The sequence below is a fragment of the Nelumbo nucifera genome, chromosome 3 (assembly GCF_055504915.1).
Source record: "Nelumbo nucifera cultivar China Antique chromosome 3, China Antique-T2T, whole genome shotgun sequence".
In the NCBI taxonomy this organism is placed as follows: domain Eukaryota; kingdom Viridiplantae; phylum Streptophyta; class Magnoliopsida; order Proteales; family Nelumbonaceae; genus Nelumbo; species Nelumbo nucifera.
In genome coordinates this window covers 102,200,022-102,226,657 of record NC_142651.1, presented here as the reverse complement: position 1 = coordinate 102,226,657, position 26,636 = coordinate 102,200,022, and the positions used below count along the sequence as shown (strand labels likewise).

At 46.6% G+C, this 26,636-nt stretch overlaps 1 protein-coding gene across 2 annotated transcripts in view; it reads right to left on the bottom strand.

Moving 5' to 3' along the window:
- Positions 1-22,912: 22,912 nt before the first annotated feature.
- LOC104598974 (putative histone-arginine methyltransferase CARM1) overlaps positions 22,913-26,636 on the bottom strand; it is a 44,539-nt gene continuing 40,815 nt past the window's right edge. The window contains exon 15 of one of the 2 annotated variants that reach the window (XM_010261307.3): positions 22,913-23,217. In XM_010261307.3, the coding sequence (XP_010259609.1) occupies positions 23,161-23,217 (57 nt within the window). In that variant the 3' untranslated portion in view covers positions 22,913-23,160. The remainder of the gene's footprint in view (positions 23,218-26,636) is intronic. The other variant, XM_010261308.3, reaches the window with a different exon arrangement.

The window sequence follows — 26,636 nt, the reverse complement described above, 5'->3', positions numbered from 1 at the left end:
CCTGCCACAAACATCCCCTTTCCTCTCCCCATCGAAACTACCCTCACTGAACCAACCGCCATCCCCCTGGCAGCTAGCCAAAATCGGTTGGACGACCTAATGCAGTGCATGCGGGCAATGCAAGCCCAGATGCAACAATTCCAGCAACACCAGCTTCACCAGCACCAAGTGTTGCACAACCTCTCCCAATATCACTATCAACAGCAGTTCCCCCAACTGCCACCGAACCAACCATTACTTCCACCTCGCCACCCTGCTCCGAAGCCGGTCAAGGCCTCTCCGCAGGATGGACGCTTCCACCAAGGAAAGGCCTCCAGGCCCCAGATCCCCCCAAACAGCCCGGCCTCGTCCCCAGGCCGGAGAGAGAGAAAAGTCATCCCCGCCTCGCAGCTCGCAGGCGGGTCAGGAACCTCGCCCATGAGATCGGCACCTCGGGGCTCCAAACCGGAGTTCTCACTCGCGGAAAACCGATTCGGCGCACTGGCAGCAGCGGACTACCAGCACTCCGGGCCCATCGAGCTCGGCAACACGGAGGCCAGCAGCGCCAGTACAAGGCCCACTCAGCAGCGAAGGCGTCGTCGAAGTCGACGAACCACCACCCGCATCCTGTCAGAGCTCAGAGGCAAAGGCGAGACGAGCTCAGACGAGGTAGGAGTTGCCCCGATTCTCTCAGTTCCTTCCCCCCTCGCGTCAAAACTCCTGGCAGTCCCCCTGCCCAGAGATTTCAATTTCCCGCCTCTAGACAAGTATGACGGGTCCTTCGACCCCAACGACCACGTTGACGCTTTCCAGTCCCAAATGCACCTCGCCAGAGCCAACGAATCATGCATGTGCGTGGCTTTCACCACCACCCTCAAGGGGGTAGCCCGCACTTGGTACAGGAACCTGGCCCCCGAGTCGATAAAGTGTTGGGCTCAGTTCGTGCAGGTCTTCGCTGCACACTTTGTCACCAGCAAACGGTGCCCGAGAGCAGAGGAAAGCATCTTCGGGGTAGTCCAAAGGGAAGGAGAACCCATACGGGGCTACATCAAACGATTCAATGAAGCATGCTTACAGATACCACAGTTAGACCCCGCGGTGCAGCTCGCGGCAGCAAAAAGAGGGGTGACGCACAAGGAGTTCAAATGGCACATGGTAGCCAACCAGCCCGCGACCATGGCCGAGTTCCTCAAGCTCGCGGACAAGTTCATGAGAACGGAGGAGGAAATCAACCAGCGAACCGAGGGCGGGAACGAGAAAAGAAAGAGGGATGGCGAGCCCTCTAACTCAACCGACCGAAAAAACCCGGCCCGGGACCCGAAACTGAACCAGTCGTTCCGAGCTCCCCTGCCAGTTCGGACAGATTACACGCCACTGAACACGAGGCGGACCGAGATCTTAATGACGATTAAGGATGCCCCGTACGTGAAATGGCCACCTCGCCTAAAGGGAAATCCGAACGAAAGAAACAAGAATTTGTATTGTAGTTTCCATAGGGACCATGGTCACAGTACCAAGTAGTGCAATAACCTCCGAGACAAAATAGAGGGGCTCATCTGTCGCAGATACTTAAGGAACTTTGTACAGCACAACAATAATGGCAATAAAGCAAATCGGCCAGGCGAGCACGAAAAGGACGCCCCCGAGACTAGCAGCAGGCCTGCCGAACCAATGCAGCGACAGCCTCCGGCAGAGAGGCCAATTCGGGGAACCATCCATGTAATTGTGGGAGGTTCGATGGTAGCGGGGTGCACATCGGCGGCAGCCCGGACTTCAGTTCGCGAAGCGGTCCTCGAGGAGCGGAACCCTCCGAAAAGGCCAAAGACCGAAGAGCCAATCCTCTTCACAGAAGATGACGCGCGAGGAGTTCGCTACCCTCTCGATGACGCGCTTGTCATTAAACTAAGGATCAGCGATTTCGAGGTCAGGCGCGTGCTCGTAGATTCAGGCAGCTCGGCGGACATCCTCTTCAAATCGGCGTTTGATCGACTACAGCTGCCAAGGAGCGAACTAAAGCCCGCAAGCACTCCCCTGGTGAGCTTCAGCGGAGAGGAAGTCAGGCCCCTTGGAAAAATAACGGTGCCCGTGGAAGTCGGCACGTGGCCTTGTACGGTTAGACACAACCACGACTTCCTGGTGGTCGCGACCCCCTCCCCATACAATGCCATAATAGGGCGGCCAATCACACATATCTTGCGGGCGGTGGTCTCCACCTACTATTTGGCCATGAAGTTCCCTACAGACTTCGGTGTGGGGGTAGCGCGAGACGACCAGCTCGAGTCCCGCAAGTGCTACGTTGCCGCCCTGAAGGGAAAGACCAAGGTGGCGAGCGACCTCGATCTGGAGCGGCCCGCGGAGCAAGGCGAAGAACGAGCCTCGCCCACAGAAGAAACAGTCGTGATCCCGACCTCGCCTACGGACCCAGCTCGCACACTCCAGATTGGTGCTTCTGTCAAAGAACCCCTACGGGCTGAACTAGTAAGTTTTTTACTCCAAAATTTAGATATTTTTGCATGGTCCGCAGCCGATATGCACGGTATTGACCCTGGTCTTATAACTCACAAACTTAACACTGACCCTTTAGTCAGACCCGTTAGACAGAAGAAACGGAACTTAGCCCCAGAGCGCTGGAAAGCGGTCGACGAGGAAGTCGAGAAGCTCCTCGCGGCAGACTTCATAAGGGAAGTCCATTACCCGAGCTGGGTGGCCAACCCTGTGCTGGTGAAAAAGGCGAACGGCAAGTGGCGCATGTGCGTCGACTACACCGACCTAAACCGAGCTTGCCCGAAACACTGCTTCCCCCTTCCTAGGATCGACCGCCTAGTGGACGCGACCTCGGGACATGAATTGCTAAGCTTCCTAGATGCCTACTCAGGCTACAACCAAATCCGGATGGACCAATCCGACGAGGAAAAAACCAGCTTCATAACCGAGTTCGGTCTATACTGTTACAAGGTCATGCCCTTCGGGTTAAAAAACGTCGGGGCGACCTTTCAAAGACTTGTAAATAGGCTGTTCCGGCCCCTGATCGGCAAAAAGATAGAGTGCTATGTAGACGACATGGTCGTCAAAACACAGTTTTCACAAGAATTAATACAAGACTTAGATTCTGTCTTCCAAATCCTGCGTCAGTATAACATGAAATTGAACCCCAACAAATGTGTCTTGGCGTCACCTCGGGCAAATTCCTGGGCTACGTTGTCAATCGACGCGGTATCGAGGCCAACCCGGACAAAATAAAAGCCATCCTAGATATGAGACCACCTCGGAAAATAAAAGAAGTCCAGAGGCTAAACGGCCGCATAGCCGCTCTAAGCTGCTTCATGTCCAAGTCGGCAGATCGCTGCCTACCCTTCTTCAAAGCAATCAAAGGCAAAGGGTTCGAATGGACCCAAGACTGTCAGCTCACGTTTGACGAGCTAAAAGGCTACCTCGCCAGTGTGCCAACCTTAGCTAGGCCCGAGGAAGGCAAAGTCTTAGAACTGTACCTTTCGGCTAGCGACGAGGTGGTCAGTTCGGTACTAGTAAAGGAAGCAGATCGGGTCCAACGACCCATATATTATGTTAGTAAAATCTTGCAGGGAGCAGAGACAAGGTACCCGCAGATAGAAAAGCTAGCGTATGCACTGTTGGTAGCAGCACGGAAACTCCGCCCGTACATCCAGGCTCACACCGTCATCGTCCTGACCGACAAACCTCTGAGACAAGTTTTACTCAAACCCGACGTTTCCGGCCGACTGACGAAGTGGGCCATCGAACTCAGTGAGTACGATCTCCAGTACAAGCCAAGAACTGCCATTAAGGCCCAAGCCTTGGCAGATTTTATCGCAGAATGCACGTTTAGCCTCGAAGCCCCTGAGCCGGTCGAGCCCGAGATCTCCAGTTTGGGCGAACTCAGAGCTCCCAAGCCAAACGAGTCCGAACCCCGTGAAGTAGCAGCCAGTATGGCATCCCTCCTGGTTAGACCAAGCGCGAACTGGGATGAGGAGCCCTGGATCCTTCACGTAGATGGCTCCTCGAACCAACAAGGCAGCGGGGATGGAATAGTGCTATGCGGCCCGAGCGGAACAAAACTGGAATACGCACTACGCTTTGAGTTCGCGGCATCCAACAACGAGGCGGAGTACGAGGCACTGATAGCCGGGCTAAATCTAGCGCACATGGTTATCCGCAGTGATCCCCAGCTCGTTGTCAACCAAGTTACAGGCAAATACGAAGCGCGTGAGCTCACAATGATTGCATATTTGGCAAAAGTAAAGGAGGCTCTGCTCAACTTCCAGTCACACTTCATCAAGCAAATCCCGAGGTCAGAGAACGCTGAGGCCGACGCCCTGTCCCGACTGGCTAGCACGAGCCACAACGCCAGGAGAACCATATACGTAGAGGACTTACCTCGGCCCAGCATTCTCGGTGGGGCAAAAGAGGTCGCTCCCGTCACCGAAGCAGAGCCGAGCTGGATCGACCCACTCGCAAGCTTCCTGTTAGACGGAACCCTCCCCGCGGACCACAACGCAGCCAAGAGGGTGCAGCGCCAGGTAGCCAAATACGTCATGATAGACGAACGGTTGTACCGACGATCCTACACGCTCCCCTATCTGCGATGCTTGCGCCCAGCCGAAGCCGAGCTGGTACTCCGCGACATCCATGAAGGCTTGTGCGGCGGACACCTGGGGGGTAGAGCCCTCGCCCAAAAGGCACTTCGACAAGAATACTACTGGCCGACAATGAAGACAGAGGAAATCGAGCTCGTCAGAAAATGCGACAGGTGTCAAAAGCATGCCAGCATCCACCATCAGCCCGCTGCCGACCTCAAATACCTCACCTGCCCATGGCCCTTCGCCCAATGGGGCATCGACCTCCTGGGGCCATTCCCACCAGCGACAGGCGGGAGAAAATTCCTAGTGGTGGCAGTAGATTACTTCACAAAGTGGATAGAAGCTGAACCCCTGGCAATAGTTACAGCCCGAAACATACAGAACTTCTTTTGGAAGAACATTGTATGTCGCTTCGGGCTACCTCGGGTACTGATCTTTGACAACGGCAAACAGTTCGAAGATATCAAGTTCCAAGAATGGTGCCAAAGTATGAGAATTAGTCAGAACTTCACGTCGGTCGCACACCCGCAGGCAAATGGCCAAACAGAAGTAATGAACAGAGCCATCCTCCGCGGACTGAAAGCACGATTAGACCGAGCCAAAGGTTTGTGGGCAGACTCGGAGTAAGCGGGAGCCCCCGTGTGTGTGGTTTCAGCATAAGGAGCCCCCGTCGGCTCCTGCATAGGAGGAACCATCTCGGGCTCCTCTACCGGATAATCCGGCACCTCGGGCTCCGCACCCTGGGATGGCTCAGCGCGAGCTCGCTTAGCCACCCGTTTTCTCCTCTTCATGCCCTGGAACAAGTGCCCACCTCGGGTCCCTCGAGAGTCCATAGTACCTGCAAAAAGGAGTTTGGCATCAGTAAGACGTAAAAGAAGAGCAAGACAGGATCACTAGGGAAAGAACCTACCCGAACTCAGGCCCGCAACAATAAACTTGGCCTCCATCAGATACCGTTGACAATCCAGCCCAAGCCGCGCCCATTGCTGGAGGCCCTTCGCCGTCTCCTTATCAAGTGTGACGCCGGAATCGGGAGCGGCCATCCCCCAGCCGGTCTGAAACGACCACCCCAGCGCACTTCGCACCCCGAAATAGTCCCGCTTCCACGCCGGGACCTTATTAGGGAGTCCGTGTAAGAGCTTGAAGCCCGGGTGAGGAGACAGGTAGTATGCCCGCCTACGCCCAGGAAGGGGACCCGCTTGTTTTTTCAGCATTAAAATAGAGGAGAAAATCTCCAGATCCAAAGGAAAGTTCTCGTCACAAAATAAGGAGATCATCCCCACTAAATTTCTAATAGAGTTCGGGTGAAGCTGGCCGGCCGTCACACCGAAGTGGTTTAGAACCTCGACGAGAAGAGGATGAAAGGGCAGTCGCAGCCCCGCCGCAAGCTGTTCCCGGAAAATCATGATCTCATTAGGACCGTGTTCCCAAGGGAAGCTACCGGTAGGGATGAAGTAACCGTGCTCCCCGGGCAAGTCGTAATAGTCTATGAGGGATTGAAGTCCCTCAGGCATCATAGTCGAAGGGCCGAACTGATCTACAACCCGGCCACGACGGGAGGTGGACGCCGACCTACCCGAAGCACCTCGGGCTGTAGGCCCGACCCCTTCCGCAGGACCTACATCGGACTCACTTGAACAACCGGGGGACGCAAACTGGTTCGTAGAACCTGCATCAGACCCGCTTGAACAGTCTGAACCCTCCGAACTAGACATCGGGAAATGGAACGGGATTCCAAAAGCACTCACCCGGGAAGAAGACTGAAGTAGACCACGAAAGCTCGAACAAGCAAGGAACCTGGGACGCGAGCTGAAAAGCCTTGACGCGAACTGAAACTTAGGCGCGAGCTCAAGATGTACAACAGTAGCAAGGACGGGGGGCCCCCCGCGCGCTATTTATATCCACAGCGGCCGGAAAGCAACGGCCCAGATCGAAGCCAATCCAACAGCCCACAGCCGCACTAAACCACACGTCTTCCGAGGCCAATCAGCGCACGTCTTCCCGAAACTGACGGAGCATCGCGCACGTCCTGTTAGAGGACGGGTGTCAGCACGCACCTTCTCGAAACTGACGGGGTGTCGGCGCACATCTCCTCGCAATAAAAGCGTATGTAGCCCAACTCTCGAACGACTACCGTCACGTCTCCCAAACGCGCGCCCTTTTTTGAAAGTCAAATTAAATCGAGCGCCCTCAGCACGGACAAAAACCCTCCTGCTACCTTACGAACTCCCCGCGCCAAGACAGGACCCTTGTCGCAGGGAGTGGGGGGCAATTGATGAAGGGAAATTTGGCCCGACCTCGCAATCGCCCGACACGTGGCAAAGGCAAGCAACTCGGGACAGTAGAGCGCCCGAAGCGAACATCGAAAGCAAGTCCAAGCTCACTACCGAGCCCGAACTTCAGACCGCTCTACTGAGTCCGAGCTCCCTACCAAGGGTCCGAGCTCCCTACTGGGAGCCCGAGCTCCCTACTGAGTCCGAGCTCCCTATTAAGAGCGAGCTCCCTACTGAGAACCCGAGCTCCCTGCAAGGAGCACGAACTATACTGGGCCCCAAGCCTCACAAAGCTGACCCGAGCTGGCCCATGGCAGCTCGGAACACTCCAAACCGAACTCAAGACACCTCGCTCGCCACTCCAACACTTCGCTTCCGAAACACCAGGCTGACCAAATGTACCCGACACTAAGGATGTCCGTATCCAAGGGCGACGCACCTGACTGATTTGGGATCTGACGCCTGACAGCCGCACTTCAAACGGCTTCCTGCTACCGCCACCTGCAACCGTCGTCACTAGCCGCAGAGACGGCTCCGACAAAAGGAGCAGTGGCGGTTCTGTCCGGCCAGAGGAAATGACATCCGAACTGGCAGGGGTTCAGAAGTAATCATGCCCGATCTGACGGAAGCCTGGAAGTGAGTGCGCGAGGTGGTTATAAAAGGCTCCTACCCCCTAGGAACGAGGTATGCTAACTTTTGCGCTATCTGGTCTATCTTGCCTTTGAAAGACTCTAACTTGAGCTTCGGAGCCCTTACGCCGGGTTCTCCTCGGAGCTTCTCTTCTCCTTCCGTTTCAGGTCCCTGTCACTCAGTTCAGAGGCAAGATCGTTGACAGCTAAGATCGGCCGGATGGGGAGTCTTTCCCATCCCCGTCCCACGAAAATCCCAATCCTTGTCTCTGTCCCCATTTCCACTAACGGGGATAAGGTTATTCCCATCCCCGTCTCCACAGGGATTCCCATCCTTACAGAGATCTCCATTCCCGTGATTTGTTATAATGTTAATCATTTTGTTTTTTGTTTTTTGTTTTTTGTTTTTTGTTTTTTGTTTTTTGTTTTTTGTTTTTTATTTTATTTAAAAAATAAAAATAAAATATTTATAATTTATAATCCTTTTGGAAAAGATTCAAACATATTTAACTATATTTTTAAAAATATTAATATATAGATCATATATACATATATATTAGTGGGGATCCCACGAGGCGGGGATCGGGGTCCCCATAAGGCGGAGAGTGCTCTCTCTGTCCCCACTAACCGGGATGAAAATTTTCCCATTGCTGTCCCCGCGGGGGGAAATCATCCCCATCCCCACCCCATTCGGGAAGGATCGGAGAAATGGGGAAAATTGCCATCCCTACCCTTATAGGGGATTCAAAGGCATCACCAAATACCAAAAAAATAACTACTAATATCTATCAAAACGCATGAGGACTGTTACGGAACAAAATTACAAAGGAAAAGGAGATTTATTAATAGTTTAATGCTATTAAAGTCATATGTTTAAAGGATATATTTTTTATTAGATTGCTATATGTTTAAGTTTTATACAAGTTATTTTAAATTCATTTTGTTAAAGGAATACATTATTAAAGTCATTTTTAGTTTATTTTATCAATCATATTGATGAAGGGTGATTTGGCACGATCTAGTAAGTAAAGGTCACGTGGACACGATCTGCCCGAAGGATGACAACTCAGCAAAAGGAACCTAGTCAGTAGAATTTAGAGCACGGGTGTTCGGTCACCTCAGCACAAAGCCACCTTGGCATAAAGCCATCTTGGCATAAAAGCCACCTTGATACCTAATCCAGTTCGGGGCCCAAGAACCGAAGTAACACGTAACCAACTCCAAAAGCTTCACAATAGACTCCAAACTTCATGGGATCATGCCGTGTAATGGCTGGCATTATCCTCTCCCCACCCGGATCGGACGGAGGCGATAAACTTCGTTAACTGACGCGCTACTCCCCGACTAAAGCGGAAACGAATCTTATCCACTTAGGCCAAAGACCCCGGAACCGTTTTCGTGAGGTCCACGGTAGCTCAGCTATATAAGGGCATCAACCCCTCCGGGTCCCGGGTATGCACAATTATTGGCTCACTAGTATACTTATCACTCAACTTTCAGCTCGCAATACTAACTTAAGCATCGAAGCAACCTTGTCGGGTTAGCCACCCCGGGTTCTCTGAACTTCACTATTTTGCAGATTGAACCAGCTCACCATGTAGCCAACTTCCAGATCATCCTCCATCTAGGATATCCAGATCGTGCTCCATCATTTGGCGTCGTCCGTGGGAATCCAATCGAAAGGTCATTCCAACTTCTATCTTACTCTCAATAGACTCCTCTAGCAACACCGGGAAAGGTATTGACATGAACGTCCCCGGGGGGCAAGATCAACAATCAACTCTCCCTCAATGTTCCACGGTGTGTATCGGTCAGTTTACCATCCCCCTCACAGTTTTGGGGGTCCCATCATTGTCTGTACCGCAGACCATCCCGCAAGTGAGCGTCCCACTCCCCTAGGTGGGCACCACCTTCTCGAAGCCCTCCATGACTACCCTTGGGGTTGGGCACTCCCAGTTCAACGACCTGGTTCAGTGCGTTCGGACGATGCAAATCCAGATGCAACAGGTCCAACAGTTCCAGCAGAACTTCCTCTACCAGCAATATCAGCAACAGTTTCCACCATTGCAGCCAAGTCCACCTCGACATGCCACTCAGCATCAGGGGCAGAATCGGAGCCTGCACAGATTCGCTCAAGATGTCCACCGATCTCCCCATCGGGGTGAGGGGACATCGCAAGTACTAGTACCTCCCAAGAGCCAGACTTCATCACGGGGCAAGACGGACGGGCAGCGCACTCCCCCGATCTCTCAGGGGGAAATCTGGGAGACAGGCTCGAAGTCAACCAGCCCAACAGAAGCAACCAACCGTAGCATTTGCAGCTTGAGAATAGCAAGTCACAGAAAGAAGATCATCAGGTCAGAGCCCAAGGTGCCAACTCGAGGCATGCCCCTTTCGTGCCTCACCATGACCAACGCAGGCTTCACACTCAAGAGGAGTCAACGAGAAGGAACCTCGATCCACCTCGCAATAGTGTTCGGGAGCGCGAGAGATCCAGGGTCGAGGTACCAGACCAGACTGAGGCTATCAGCACCAATGTCGCAAGACTCGCCGCTATTCGGCTAGAAACAATCCTCCAGCAAAACCCAAGCAGCTAGTGGAACGAACCAAAGAAAGACAAGAGGTAAGCTCGGTGGCAACGAAAACTACCCCTACTCTATTGAGTCGGTCATCCCCCCTGTCACCCAAGATCCTAGCGGCCCCGATGCCAAAGGATTTCAAGGTCCCCACGCTAGACGAGTATGATGGGTCGTTCGACCCTAATGACCACGTGGATGCCTTCCAATCTCAGATGCACCTCGCCGGGGCTGACGAAGCTTGCATGTGTGTGACCTTCTCCACCACATTCAGAGGGGTAGTCCGGACCTGGTATAGGAACCTCACACCGGGCTCCATCAAGAGCTGGGCTCAATTTGCCGACCTATTCACGGCGCACTTCATCACCAGTAAGAAGTACCCAAAGTCATAGGAGAACCTTCTGGACGTGGTGCAGAAGGAAGGAGAGTCTATCAGAAGCTACATCAAGCGCTTCAATGAGACGTGCCTGTAGATACCGGACCTCGACCTAACGGTGTGCCTCACGCCAGCAAAGAAGGGGATCACCTACAGAGAGTTCAAGTGGCATGTGGTAGCAAACAAACCGAAAAACATAATCGAGTTCCTCAAGCTGGCTGATCAGTTCATCGGCATCGAAGAGGAAATCAAACAGAAGATTGACAATCCGCTAGGTGAAAAGAGGAAGAGAGATGACGAAGGAACAAGCAACAACAAGTCTCCACATTCAAGAAGTAAGTCCCCCTCGCGTGGCTACAAGTCAAGCCGGCGTTCCAGGACCCCTCCAGTAGAGCAAACTAACTACACCCCCCTTAACGCGAAGAGAGGAGAAATCCTAATGGTTATCAAGGACTCCTCCATCGTTATATGGCCACCCAGGCTAAGGGGAGACCCGGCCACAAGAAACCCGAACGTCTACTGCCACTTCCATCGGGATCACAGTCACAGCATGGAGAACTACAAGAATCTCCAGGATGAGATCGAGGAACTCATCCGCCGTGAGTACCTAAAGAATTACATCCTACGGGAAGAGAAAGGGCAGGGAGATCATCAGGGAGACCAGAGAAGCAACGCCCCCAAGACTAGCAGGAAGAACGAGCAGCCACCTTTGCAGTTACCAAAGGAGAGACTAGTCCGTAGATATTATCACCGGCGGGTCCATCATTGCGGGGTGCACATCAGCAGCAGGGAGGACATCAGTTCGTGAATTGGAGAACGAAGGCGAAAACCCACCAAAGCGACCTCGACTCGAAGAACCTATCTACTTCACCGAGGACGATGCGTGCGGAATTCAGTATCCACATGATGAAGCCATAGTCGTGAAACTCAAAATCAACGACTTCGAAGTGAAGCGAATTCTAGTGGACTTGGGCAGCTCGGTGGACATCCTCTTCAAGGAGACCTTCGATAAACTGCAGTTACAACGGAGCGACCTGAAGCTAGAAGACGCACCCTTGGTAGGGTTCAGTGGAGAAGAGGTCAGACCCCTCAGTCGGGTCATAGTACTAGTGGAGGCAAGCACGTGACCGAACGTCGTGCGATTCGAGCACACTTTTCTGGTGGTCGTGACTTCATCCCCCTACAACGTGATCGTAAGTCGGCCTATCACACACGTTCTATGTGCTATAGTGTCCACCTATTACTTAGCGATGAAGTTCCCAACCGATTACAGTGTGGGGGTCGTGCGAGGTGACCAGCTCGAATCCCGTAAGTGCTATGTGGTTGCCATGAAAAGAAAGGCAATGCTGGCGAAGGACGTCGAACTCGAACAACCAACGAAGCATACAGAGGAGCGAGCTGCCTCGACAAAAGAAACGATCCACATACCGGTTTCCGAGACCGAGCCGACCAAAACTCTTCAGATCGGCACCTTGATCAACGAACCACTCCAAACTCAACTTGTAAGTTTCTTACTCAAAAATCTAGACATTTTTGCTTGGTCCGCGGCAGAGATGCCCTGAATCGACCCTAAAATAATAACTCACAAACTTAATGTGGACCCTCTAGTCAAGCCAATAAGACAAAGAAAACGCAACCTCACCCCGAAGCAGAGAAGGGAGGTCCATTACCCGAGCTAGATCGCCAACCCGGTACTGGTGAAGAAGGCCAACGGCAAGTGGCACATGTGCTTTGACTACACCGACCTGAATAGAGCCTGCCCAAAAGATTGCTTCCAACTGCCCAGAATTGATCGCCTACTAGATGCGACCTCGGGGCACGAGTTGCTGAGTTTTCTAGACACCTACTCCGGCTACAACAAGATTAGGATGGACCCTGCTGACTAGGACAAGACCGCATTTATAATCGAACTCAAGCTGTACTATTATAAAGGTATGCCCTTTGGTTTGAAAAATGTCAAGGGAACGTTCCAACGACTTGTAAATAAAGTTTTGAGCCATTGACAAGCAATCAAGTGGAATGTTATATGGATGACATGGTCGTGAAGACCCAATTTTCGAACTCTTTATTGAATGCTTCAAATGATGTTTTCCAAATTTTAAGGAAGTATAATATGAAATTAAACCTGAGCAAGTGTGTCTTCGGGGTCACGTTGGGTAAATTCCTAGGTTATATAGTGAACCGACGTGGCATCGAAGCCAACTCAGAAAAAATTAAAGTTATTTTAGATATGAGACCACCCCGGAAAATAAAGGAAGTCCAAAGGTTGATCGGCCGAGTAGCCGCACTAGGCCGGTTCATGTCTAAGTCGGCAGGTCGATTTTTGCCTTTTTTCAAACCAATAAAAAAGAACAAGGATTTCGAATGGACCGAAGTGTGCCAACTCGTGTTTGACGAGCTGAAAAGGTACCTAAGTACTGCACCGGTTCTAACCCGACCTAAAGAAGGAGAAGAGTTAAAGTTGTAACTCTCCGCGAGTGACAAGGTGGTCAGCTCGATACTGATCAGAGAAGTAGACCGGGTCTAACGATCCGTCTACTATGTTAGTAAAGTTTTACAAGATGTTGAAACCAGGTACCTCGATATCGAGAAGCTAGCGTACACGCTGGTCATAACAGCCCGGAAACTATGCTCGTATTTCTAGGCTCACACTATTGTCATCCTCACCAACAGGCCTCTGAGGCAGATTTTTCTCAAGCCCAAGGTGTTTGGGAGATTGCTGAAATGGTCCATCAAATTGAGCAAATACGACATCTAGGTTGAGCCCCGCCCAGCAATCAAAGCCTAAGTCTTGGCGGATTTCGTCGGAGAATGCACCTTCAGCATGCCGACCCCGGAACTGACTGAGACCGCCAATACGTCGGAGGCATCGACCAGTGCGACACCGGTCCCGTCAGGGTTGGACCAGCCTGGGATGAGGAGCCCTGGATCCTCCACGTAGATGGCTCGTCGAATCTATGAGGAAGCAGTGCTGGACTGATGTTGTACGGGCCTAGCGAGGTGAAGTTGGAGTACGTTATTCGATTCGTATTCAAAGCGTCAAACAACAAGGTGCAGTACGAGGCACTAATTGTCGGGCTCAACCTAGCAAAGGAGATGGGAGCCAAACACCTCATTGTATGCAGCGATTCACAGTTGGTAGTCAACCAGGTTAACGGTGACTACGAGGCTTACGACCAGATCATGGCAGCATACCTAGCCAAAGTCAGAGAGACTCTGCCGAACTTCCACTCTTTTTTCATTAGGCAATTACTGAGGTTCAAGAATGTTGAGGCCAATGCACTGTCATGATTGGCCAATACCAGCAAGAACATGAAGCGGACAGTACATATCGAAGAGATGCCTCGCCGCAGCATTCTCGGAGGGCAGAAGAGGTCGCTCCTGTGTTGGTAGCGGAACTGAGTTGGATAGACCCGCTCGTCGACTATCTGCTCCATGGGACCCTACCGACAGAACACAATGCAGCTCGGAGGGTAAAGCGACAGTCAACCCGATATGTTCTAATCGATGGAAATCTAGTAAAATTTCACCTCCGTGGCACACCCGCAAGCAAATGGACAAGCTGAAGTAACGAACTGGGCGATTCTCCGTGGACTGAAAGCTCGCTTGGCCCGAGCTAAGGGATTGTGGGTAGATGAGTTGCCCAATGTCCTTTGGGCTTACTGGACTACCATCAAGACCGCGACTAGAGAGATACCCTTCAACCTCACATATGGGACAAAAGTTGTGATTCTGGTAGAGATTGAAGTACCGAAGTTGTGACTCGAAACCTACGACGATGAGCTCAAAACAAACTTGGACTTCGTCGAGGAGGTACGCGATCTGGCCTACATTCGGACAACGGCTTACCAGTAGACAGTAGCTCGGTACGATAACGCTCAGGTAAGGAAGCGACTATTCAGAGTCGGCAACCTAGTTCTTCGTAAGGTAATGGTACCTGAGCCCGACGACCTCGTATATTGAAACCCCACGGATGCATGAAACATCAAATTCCATGCATCGGTGAATCGTTGCCCCCAATGGTTGACTGATTGGTGATTACGTGTATCCTATGTGGTGCTTACCTATCAGCACATACATGAAAAATGGTGATGAAAATCATCTTACCAAATAGCATAGTGTTGCTCACTACCTACATGGCAGAAACACTCCCAAACAACATCAAGGCGTTTTTTTTTTGTGAAAAACGGGTCCTGGAAGCATGGACATTTTTCTTGAAAATCGGTCCCAAAAAATGCCCACGCTTCCAAACACCATCTTAGTTAGTGTTTTCAACCTGCTATTGACATGATTGGTTGAACCGTTTAAAGCATCATTCGGCCAAGATTTCGAATCTGATTTTAGTAAACCTAGAGAATAGTCAAAAACCATTGGCTTGGTAAAAAAAATCGTCCAACCCTGTTTGACCCAGTGATCGGATCACGAGTTGCACATTAAATGTGTATGCAAACTTTGGAAGACCATAACTTCACACTCCAATGTCCAATTGTGGTGGCCTTTTTTTTCATGTTTGATTTTGGGTAACTTTTTGAGATATATATACTGTTCAACCTTGAACGGTAAGGCCAAGCTAGAAGTTAACTCGGATGTCGAGCTATATAATGAAGAGTTGTGTAATTTTCTAGGAGACCTGCAGTGAAATAATATTAGAGTGCTTGGGTTTCTTTACCCGGGGTGGGCACTCCAATGCTTACGTCAACGAATTGGAGATTTTTGAGAGAGTTAAAAGTAAGAGAGATAGAGAGCTAGAGAACTAGAGAGATGTGAGAACTAAATTGCACATGAACCTTATGAGGTTGGAGGTGAGGCCTATATATAGGCATTGTTTCGTTTGGGCTTCACGCACGGCATCCGAGATCTCTGGGAGGTCGTGGCTGGTCGGGCCAAAGTCTTCGGAGGTAGTGGCGCACGTAGACCATGCTTTGTGCCTCCGAAACATTCGATGCAGGAGCTAACTTTTGGAAGACATGGGAGTGATGGGATTCACACACGGAGGAGGTCGGCGAACATGTCTCGCAAGTCACCACCTGGACCTCAATCAAGTAGACAAGTCCTCAAGGGAAGTCACTCCTTGCACTGAGGTCACTTAGACCAGTAACAACGAGGTACCACAGGTCGGCCCTGGGCAAGGTGTTCCTAGCCGCCTTACCGAGGTGCCCAAGTTGTAAATGAGGTCGCTAGCTAGGACTCCAGTTAGTCGGTGGAGGTAAGTCGACAGGTCGGCGAAGGTAGGTTGCCAGGTCGGATTTCAGTTAAGGCAAATCATCACCTACGTGGTGTCAAGGTGTCGTCCAGTTGTTCTGAGATGCCACATCAATTGCCCCCACTCCCAAGCTAAGGTTAGCTCGGCAAAGGGAGTAGCTTGTTGCATGTCCTTTGGCCCGAAATGACTAGTTCGATGAGCTCGTAGGTGTTGGTCAAGTTTGCTCCCCAAGTCGGAAGTTTTAAGGGTTAAATGCAGCCTTATGCAAGACTTCGCAGTCTTGATTATCAGGGCATAGGAGGGAAGTCATCTGCTCGAGGAGAAGTGAAGCAGGCACCCTGAGGACATCTACCTTACTAGGGATGCAACCGTCAAGGAGTTCTGCAATTTGGCCAAATACCTCAAGAGTGAAGCTCGTCATGCTGTCCTCACGAGGGGCTTCCAACTGCGTGACTGCCTTGTCAAGTTGCTCCACTTACATAGACTACAACACAATGTCCCTCATGCCAGTCCTCAAAGGAGTTGCCAACAAGGTCGATGCAGAGCCTAAAACCAAGGTCGAGGATGACTGTGAACAAATCGGCCAAGTTTGCATGTCTACTACAGTGTTGAAAGGAACTAATCTTCCTTTCTTCCGTTTATCTTCTTTTCTTTTCTTTTTTTTCGGTCGGCGATGAGATGTCGACGCCCTTTGAGGTCGATTTAAGCATAGTGGTGGCAATGCTGTCGAGCTAGATAGATGGGGAGCCGACCTGCTTAGATCGGTATACCCCATTGCCATCGTGTTTCGATGTCGGCTTGAGGAGGGCCTTAGCTAAAAAAACGGTATGGCTTTCCCTTAGAGCTCAATTTGACCAGGTCGCCAAAGTGGATGGTCGTTCTGTAGTACCTTTAAATGTGGTTGCATCTATGCCATCACGTGGCATTGGCTCTCCCGGGTCTGTGCTTGCGGGTCAATGCCATACATGTACCGCACCTACTCTTGGAACTATTGGTCACCCACTTCTACTAGAGCCATGGGGGGCTTACCTTGAGGGGGTGGCTCTACTATCTGCGGGTCGCCTACTTTCATGGGAACCATAAAAGGTTTGACCTGTGAGGTCGGTTCCTCGTTCAGTTAGCTACCAACTCTCATAGGAGCCATGAAGGGCTCGATCAGTAGTGAGGCTTCGCAGTTCGAGCTGGGAGACAATCAGAGCCAGATCATTGAAGCTCACCCGGGCTAGTGGTTCAAATTCTTCCCTTGTAATAGCTTTTTTGATACATGCATTGTCGGCGTTGGACGGTAGGTCGGTGCCATGGCTACACCACATCAGTTCTCAGAGATGCTAGGTGTCTACTCCTATGATAAGCCATAGAGAGCTTGACCTACGGGGGCAGCTCTACTAACTGTAAGTTGCCAACTTGCACAGGAGCCTTGGCTCGACCCGCAAGGATGACTACACAGTCCGTTGGCTGCCAATTCCCGCGGAAGCCACGAAGGGCTCGACCTATAGAGGCAACCTCGCAAAACAGAGTTGACGAGGCTCATCTGGGTTGATTACCATTGAGTGCAAATATAGAATGGGTTGAGGTCGGCAAGGCAGCTCCACAGTCTATTAGTCGTCAACTCCCACGGGAACCACGAAGGGCTTGACCTGCAGGGGCGGCCTCACTTCGGGGTGCCTGTCACCGGTCTGCTAGTTGTTTAGGTCGTTCTGTTGTTGATTGTTCCGCTACTGTTGGTCGTTCTATGGCAACATGAATTCGTCAAATTTCTCTCAAGCACACATCTGGAGATTCAAGTTGCAGACGTACTGCACCAGTTCATAGAATTGTCGTGCATCAATCACCGTGGGAACCGCTGATGACTCAACCGTAGGGAGAGGGGCGTTCACTTAGTATAGCTGGAAAGTTGGGTTTGGTACTGCATGCACACCAAGTAGGGCCAATGGTACTATAAATTGCTCGATAGTGACTAAGGGCAGTTCTGGTTAAACATTGGCCTGCTCCAGCCCCCTAGTGACTTGCATGTTGATGTTGTTGACATTAGCAAAATGGTTGTTTTTTGAAGAAGCCATTGAGTTTAGTAGGAGTAAAGAAGGTGAGAACTTGGCTTTTTTGTTGTGGTTCCCACAAACAGCACCAATTGATGATGCACAATCTAGCAAATCCCTGGTGGTTGATGACTCAAAAATCGAGCTGGAGAATTCCTTGCTGGAATGTGACTCGGATGCCAAGATGAGTAAGGCCGAGCTAGAAGATAGCTTGGATGTCAAGCTATATAATGGAGAGCTGTGTAATTTTCTGGGAGACCTACAGTGAAATGATATTAGAGTGGCTAGGTTTCTTTACTCGGGGTGGACACTACGATGCTTAAGTCAGCAAATTGGAGATTTTTTAAAGAGCTAAAAGTAAGAGAGATAAAGAGCTAGAGAGCTAGAGAACTACGAGAACTAAATTGCACATGTACCTTATGAGGTTGGAGGTGAGGCCTATATATAGGCATTGTTTGGCATGGGCTTCACGCACGGCGTCCGAGATCTCTAAGAGGTCATGGCTGGCCGGGCCAAAGTCTTCAGAGGTAGTGGTGCATGTAGACCAAGCTTTGTGCCTCCGAAACATTTGATACAGGAGCCGACTTCCGGAAGACCCGGGAGTGATGGGATTCACACACGGAGGAGGTCGACGAACACGTCTCGCAGGTCGCCACCTGGACCTTAGTCGAGTCGACAAGTCCTCAAGGGAGGTCGCTCCTTGTGCCAAGGTCACTTGGACCAATAACGATAAGGTACCACTGGTCAGCCTTGGACAAGGTGTTCCTAGCCACCTTACCGAGGTGCCCAAGTTGTAAATGAGGTCGCCAACTAGGACTCCAATTTGTCAGTGGAGGTAACTCGACAGGTTGGCGGAGGTAGGTTGCCAGGTCAGATTTCAGCCAAGGCAAATCATCGCCTACATGGTAACGGGGTATCATCCAACTGTTCTAAGATGCCACATGTCACAATGTTAGTGGAGGGCCAAATCTGCCCTCATCAGGTTTTAATCCTTTGCTAAAACCATATCATAGCGAACTTTAGGGAGTCCAAAGATCTAACAACGTTTCTGCTCAATTTTCATGCGTTAACCTTTTGATAGAACTCAAATCAAATAAAAACGATACGTTGCATTCAGAGATTTTACTAATCAAAACCTTAAGTGACTTTTGATAAATGCCACCTGATTGGTTTTGATTTTTATGATATTGATTGTTTGGTTACAAATGTTTGCCATATTGTATTATTGTGGAACCCTTTGGGAAAATCTACGCCACCAAAAACACATGATAGTAGATCTTTGATCAATCAAAACCCCTCCCAATTTTGATAAATACCAATTGATTGGTTACCAACTTTATGATATTAGTTGTTTGGTTATAAGTTTTTCCGGTATCACATTTGAAACCTATTTGTTTTAAGGGTAAAATTTAAAAACCTCTCCTCAAGTTTCTGACAATCAAAAAAATCTCCCCCAAATTTTCACTTTCACAAAAACCTCCCCCATAGCATTGAAAAAACCTGCAGCTACCTCCCTTTGTCATTGTCTTGGACAGAAAATGTTGGTCTATTGCATTAGTTTTTTTTTTCAAAATTACCCATTTTACCTTTATATCTATCAATTTAGGTGGAATTTTACTAAAATACACCCAAAAGAACATTTCATTTTTAAATAAAAAAAATCCCCAAGTCAATTTGAAAAGAATAAAGTAATTTTACTCTATAAAAATTTTAGGTCTAGTGAAGTCTCGAAGGGCAATTCTGACATTTTGAATTATATTGAAAGATGCCCAAATAAGTTGTAAAGTTAATTTTGTAACCTTGAAGTACACATTACTAGGACAAAGATGGAAGGGAGGTAACTACATGTTTTTTTTTAAGTGAAACCTCATGGGAAGTTATTATGATTGATATAACTTCAGGGGATATTTTTCTATTTTACCCTTTGTTTTAATCATATTTTGATATTTTCAATTGATTTTCTTGCCATTTGGATTACGGATGGTAATTTTCCCATCCCTGCCAAGTACTCAATCTCCCCAACTTGATGGGGTTAGGGATGGAGATTAATAGGGATCTCTGGTCAGGGTTGGGAATGGGGAATGAAGTCCTTGCCCCACTCTGACCCCAATTATATACAATCATACATACATATATATTATTCATATAAAATATAATTTTATGATATATATATATATATATTTAAAACATTATTTATATTTTAAATTTTTCCTTTATTTTAAGTAAATTTATTTTTGAATTAATTAAAAAATTTTTGATGATTTGGCATTCAGATCCTCATGGGGAATCCGTCTCCATTGGGGATCGGGGATGGATAGAAACTTTTATCCTCAACAAGGATCAAGACAGGGGATGGGGATTTATTTCAAAATCAGGGTCAAGAACAGAAAATATGATCCCCACTCTATTGTCATTCTTAATATGAATAAGAGTGGAGAAAGTTTTGGCTGTCCGCTTTTGACAGCTTGGGCTGTCAATGAGGCTCTCCTTAATCCCCGCATGACACGCTTGTAAGCGATGGCATCAATTCTGTTACAAGATGCTTGTATGAACTGTCACACAAGGAGAGCCCTGTTTGCAGCATAGGCTGTATAGTTTAGACAGCCGATTCGTTCTTTATCTGATGAACTGTTTTTCAACGTGTCACAACATGGGAGGATTCAAGGGGATTGGATCCCTAATTTCTATTTCATGAGATAGAACCTCAGTACACACCACATTTTTCTATTTCAATGAAAGTGGGCCTCATTTTTCGACCAGGTTGATGGGGGAGTACAGATATGGTGGAACCGTCACCCCTAATGCATTGACGCTTCAGCTCTTGTTTGTGCAGAGAAACTAGAAAGAAACTCAGAAGATCGAAGTTTTGAGAGAGATTGCAATAATGAGAAGGCAAAAGGAAGGACGTTGTTCAGAGAGAGAGAGAGAGAGAGAAGTGCACACAGAATGGGCCTTGTATCTTTTGGCAAGTAACTAAAAGTGGGCCTCATTTTTTAGCTAAGTTGATAGGATAGTCTAGAATATAGTGGAATGACTAGTACAGTCAAAAATTAAATCAGTGGTGGTAGAGGTGTCAATGACTTGGTTTTGGATTGGACTCTGTCCAAATCAAAATCAATTTGGATGGATTGGATGAATCAATAAGACATATTGACTTAGACCAGTCCAGACTTCATAGATTAAGTGGATTGAAGTAATATCTGGTCCACTGATAAAAGATAAGATTGCATGTGTCAATGGACTAGGTTTGAGTTGGAACCAATCTAAATTAAAACCTATTTGAACAGATTGGACGGTCCAGATGTTGAATTGGGTCAATCCAAAATATAAATCAGATTGGATTGGACTTGGTCCATTTATAATGGACTCAAATTGGATTGGATCGGATTGGACCCAATTCAGTCCAATTGACACCCCTAATTCACTAATGCTTCAGCTCTTTTTATTACTCAACATGAACAGCAAGAGAGCAAGAGTAGGGGTGGCCACGAGCTATTCGAGTTTGGCTTGTCTCGGTTTAAACCGAGCTTTGAGATGAGCTCGAGCTCGATAAATAGGCTCATTTGCTAATCAAGCCGAGCTCGAGCCCAATGAAATTCATCTCATGAGGCTCACGAGCCTAGTATAATAAATAAATAATTTTTATTTTATATACATACATACATACATACATACATAGCTATATATAATAGATAATTTTTATTATATATATAATAATATTTTTATTTTTTATGTATAATAGTAAATAATCTTTATAATTCTTAATTTTTTGTATGTAAAATAAAAAATTATATGTATAGTTTTTATTTTTTTACAAAAATCTTGGCTTCAGCTAGATTCAAAAGATTGAAGTTTTCAAAGAATTTGCAATAATGAGAAGGCAAAAGAAAGAACATTGGGGGGGAGGTACAGAATGGGTGAATTCGAAGGGACTGGGTCCCTAGTTTCTATTTCATGAGATAGAACCCAGTATGCAGTATGCATCACATTCTTGTGCTGTCTTTTGGTAAGTGTCTTGAAAGTGGGTCTCATTTTTCAGCCAAGTCGATACTTGATAGGGGAGTCTAGATATGATGGGGGCCACTTGAGCAGTTGAGTGCTAAAGCAAGATAAGAGTGTTAAATGGCACCCACTCCTAATGGATTTAGGATCATTGGAGAATAGATTCTCACACAAATCCAAACTTAAATGTATTTTCAAGATTATTAAATTCATCAAAATTTTGGTAGGTCATCTCCTAGGATTCCAATTTCTTCCGTTATGCATCATGGCTTTGAAATAGATGAACAGCTACTATGTATGTGTTTGACATAACTTTCGTTTATTAAATAAATGTTTGTATTTGATTTATATTTAAAGTTGAGAAAAATAATTGATAATCCGTTTATAGACAATTAGGTGGCATTAAACACCACATCAATGGAACAGTGAATAAATGTTCAACCGTCGGAAAAAGTGTTAAAATGAAACTTCCCCCAACAGTTATACACATAAATCAAAACTCACTTTTGTGAATATCAATGTGTACCGATAAATATGATGGAAAAAATGTTGATTTGACAATAACATGACAATATTTTGATAAACAACTATTACTAAACGTCCACGCTCAACTCTCTCAGTACATATTGAGAAACCTTGTAACTTCTCTAAATTGTACCTAAAAGACTGAAACAAGATCAAAATTGACAGGTCTTGCCTGATGACCCTGTCTATTCAGATATCTCTATTTCTTGGATTTCAGTTAAACATTGCCAAAAGGATCTTGAAGGGGAAAACTTGGGATTTTAAAAATGTCAACGTCACATTCATACGGATCTTATTAAATTTTTGAAGTGGGAAGGTGATGACATCAGCCAATAATAAGGGATGTTTAAAAAATGAGGGGAGCAAGTATTTACATAAAAAATCAAGTTCAGGCCCCAATTGGTTTGCAGGAATAGGGGTCTGGAATCGGAATAGACTATTTCAATTCCAACTGTTTGGTTAGGCGAAATTGGAATCTCATTCCCATTCTTGCTGAGAATGGCATTCCTCCAATTTAAGGAAATGAACCATTCTGATTCTGATTCCGATTCCAATTCCGACTGTGAACCAAGGACCCTTAAGTCTTTTACCCTCAATATAATTATGTTATTCCATTTGGGAAAAAAAAGAAAAAAAAAACATGATCTTACCAACATCAACTCATCTTTGTACCTATTTTGCAACAACTACAGCTCCGGGTGGCAAATAACATAGGAAATGGAGAAAGTTGGTTCATAACTGATTAATTATTTGGTTTGAGTTTCATTATGACAATGAATTGAAACATCAAGCACCCACCCAGCAACAACCATAAAAAGAATTATATATAATTTACAAGGGCAGCCACCAGAACCAGAGCGCGGGAATTATACGCCCGAGGGAGAAAGCAAGTATACATTACAAATATGACCGGCTCTGAAACAGAAGCAATACCAGCCTCCCAAGCTTAAACCTCTGATGGCAGCGCTAAGCCAGTTCGACTTCAACCGCAAGGTCCGCTTCCTGAGATTCAATGGGTATATCCTGTGAAGGGTTGAGGTGATTCCAGCCTTGAGATATCTTAATAGAAATCACGTATATCTACTTTTTGAGCAATTTATACTGCCAAGAACTTACGGAAAATCATGAAAACCATCGTATATGAAACAAAATCAGGAAATGCTGATGAATAGTGATGCAGAGGCAACGGTGAGAATCCACTTGTTTATGAAAAACACCTTTAATATGCCAAATTGCCAAATTACAGCTTCTATCAAGATCACAGATAAGGCTTAAACGAAATCGGATTTGGCCCTCATAAGACCATGCTCACACCTGTGAACGGTGTGAGCACTGAATCCGATCTCGGCTTAAACCCCCATCCGTCAGTTCGTCATTTTGGGAAATTTTAGATGAGGCAGTGTTTCAAGAGTGCAACGCAGAAAAAACGTGCAAAGGCCATTTTGTGCCCGAGGTGCAAGGCACAAGGCACAAATTTCAAAAAAAAAATGCAAAAATGTAAAAAATTCAAAATATATTAAGGAAGTATTAAAAATAATATTAATTTAATAATTTTAAAAATAAATGTTTTAAAAAGCCTATTAGCTCAAAATAAAATACATAGAATAACAGCCTATTGTAAACTAAATGTTTTAAAAAGCATATCATGTCAATCTTTTGATTTATTCATTTCTTTCCCAATTGCATTATTTCAATTAGCTAATGTGATGTTAAACATTTTGCATTCCTGATTCTATGAGCCACCTTTGATTTCTTCATTTCTTAATCCCCATAAAAATGATTTTATAATTTTAATTATATTCCAAAAATATTTTTTATTATGATGAATGAATAAACAACATTAGTAAGGGGGTTATTCCTTGCTTATTCATTTTGTGGGTTTATATTCTAGTTTTAAATTATTTTCTTATCATCAAACTAAAATATTCAATTTTTATTATTTTCTAATTATTAAACTAAAATATTCACTTTTTTATCATTTTCTTATTTGTTAGGGTTCAATCAACACACATGTTGGTGTATTTAACCCTCAAAGACATCAAAGCCTGACCCAATAAGCAAAGAACTTAATTCTGTCCAATCAATACATTCTTCTTCTCATGTATATCTTGTTTTTTAAACTCTAATATAAAGTTTATACTTTTTTATGAAAATTATAGATAATTACTAATTAATGGTTGTTGCTACTTGCTAGTTTCAATGGAACCTAGAGAAACTATCCTAGTATTCATGTTTTTTTATATAAAAAAAACCCATCACCTAGGCAACTACTCAACATGGTGTCCCCAAGGTTCCAAAATATGGCCTATGTCGGTACATTTTTTTAGTTTTATTTTTTTTTTCAAAACCGGTTCAGAGGGGTCGGTTTAAAGCCCGGCTACCCTCTGAACTGGTGGCTGACCCGATACAACCCCTGGAGGGGCGTATTGGTAAGCCATCGGCACGATACGTATCGGTCGATATGGGCCGATACGTATTGGTACTTTGAACTTTGGGTGTCCCCCTAATGCTTAGCCTTGTGAACTATGTTTGGAGGTCATGAAGGCAGAGTAATTCAGTTCCAGAAAGCTGAGATGTTTGAGATGAGGCATATAATTGAAGACTTCTCACAAGCATTGCAGTGACAAGAGTACGTAGTGGCCCATTTTCAGATTCCAGATGACCTATGCAACCCTTTATACATACTGGAAGGTAATCTTGAAGATGAAAACGGTAGTGAAGGTAGTCTTGTTTTTGGGTTAGGCAGTAGCATTAATCAAGAACATTCAGGTCATCACAAACAAATGCAAGAAACGTCCAAGGTAGTGATGGGTTGTTCGCAGATTGGAACTTTTCAGTTTTCAGTCAACTTATGTCTTGCAGTTTTCAGTTACCCATGTGAATCTATGGGTAACTCTGCCCATCAAACTATGCAATCCTGTTTTGATGGTTTTAATGACTTGTTTATTGGTATAGGTTTGAGTATATAAGTCTGCTTTTCAATCAATTTAAGAATTATTACATTGATTTTCAGCATATATCAAAAGGAACTATTTTTGGGTTGTAATCCGTAGACTAAACATCTATTCCAGCTTGGTTATTGTTATCAGTTACTACTTTCAATCTCTTTCTGGGATTCTTTCTGCATGTGTATTGGTGCACCTACACTAGTAATAGAACAAGTTCCCATGCTGGTTTTTTTTATCAATAACACAATTCATTAATTATCACAATAGAATTACAAAGAGGAAGACAAACTTTCTTATCTTCCAAAAATAGCTTGATCCCCAAGAAAGGAAGCAAGAGAGAGAGAAAAATGAAAAAAGAAAAATTAAATTACATCTGTGCCCAGAACATTGAAACCCTGCCCACCCCTTGTTTAGCTAACCCATCAGCAAAAGAGTTAGCTGATCTTTTAACCCATCTAAATTTAACTTCCATTTCTCAAGTCAGCCATCTGAATTTCCTCCTCACATTGCTATAACTCCATAAACCACTGTCATCTTTATTCAGCCAACTTACCACCACCTCCAAATCCCCTTCAATTATGAGTTTCCTGATATCCATCTCCCTAGTTTTCTGAAGAGACGGGATCTGCTCCTCACAAATGGGCGCCTCGCATGCACATCCACCATGCATTGGGAACATCTCCTGTGAATAATAATTAATAAGTACGGAAGATATTCTCAATGCATGGTAGGATGTGCATGTGAGGCGCAAGGTGTGAGGAGCAGAACCGGTCTCCTTTCTGAACTCCAACCATAACTGCTTGGATCTCAGCTCTGAGAAAGTCACCCACTCCAATCGGGCTTGAGTACATGGCAGAAACAACCCCATTCTCATCCCTGAAAACACCCCCAACCCCTAAAGATCTAGGGTTCCTTTTGCTACTACCATCGAAGTTTAGTTTTATGAAACCCGCAAGTGGGGGAGTCCAAGACACTCGTTACTATCTTAGTCTGGGTACAGCTAGCAACCTCACCCCACTTTCTCAGCATATCATCCACTGTATAATCTTTGAATAGCTCTAGGGATTTCATCCAATGTACAGCCCTTATATGGATCAAAGCCCTCAGATCTTCAGCACTTCTCTCTGCTTTCGAGAAAATCCTGGAATTTCTTTCTTCCCATAGGGACCAACAGACTGCTGCCCTCAGTCCTCTCCACGACGTTCTTCCCCTTTTCATATGCCACCTGAAAAAAGGAGCGAAAAGACTTTGCAAGTTTGATAGATAATTCCAAGTACACCCAAACAAAGAGAGAGCCCACTCCCAAATAGATTTTGCAAATTGGCAAAACACCAGTAGATGAAAACCAGTTTCCCCATCAACTTTACAAAGAACACACCAATGAGAGGACAAACAGGTATTGGGTTTCTTCTTTTGGAGCAAATCACTAGTGTTGATTCTTTTCAGAAAGGCTTCCCAGCAAAAACTACACCAAACCTCATTAACAGGAAAAGG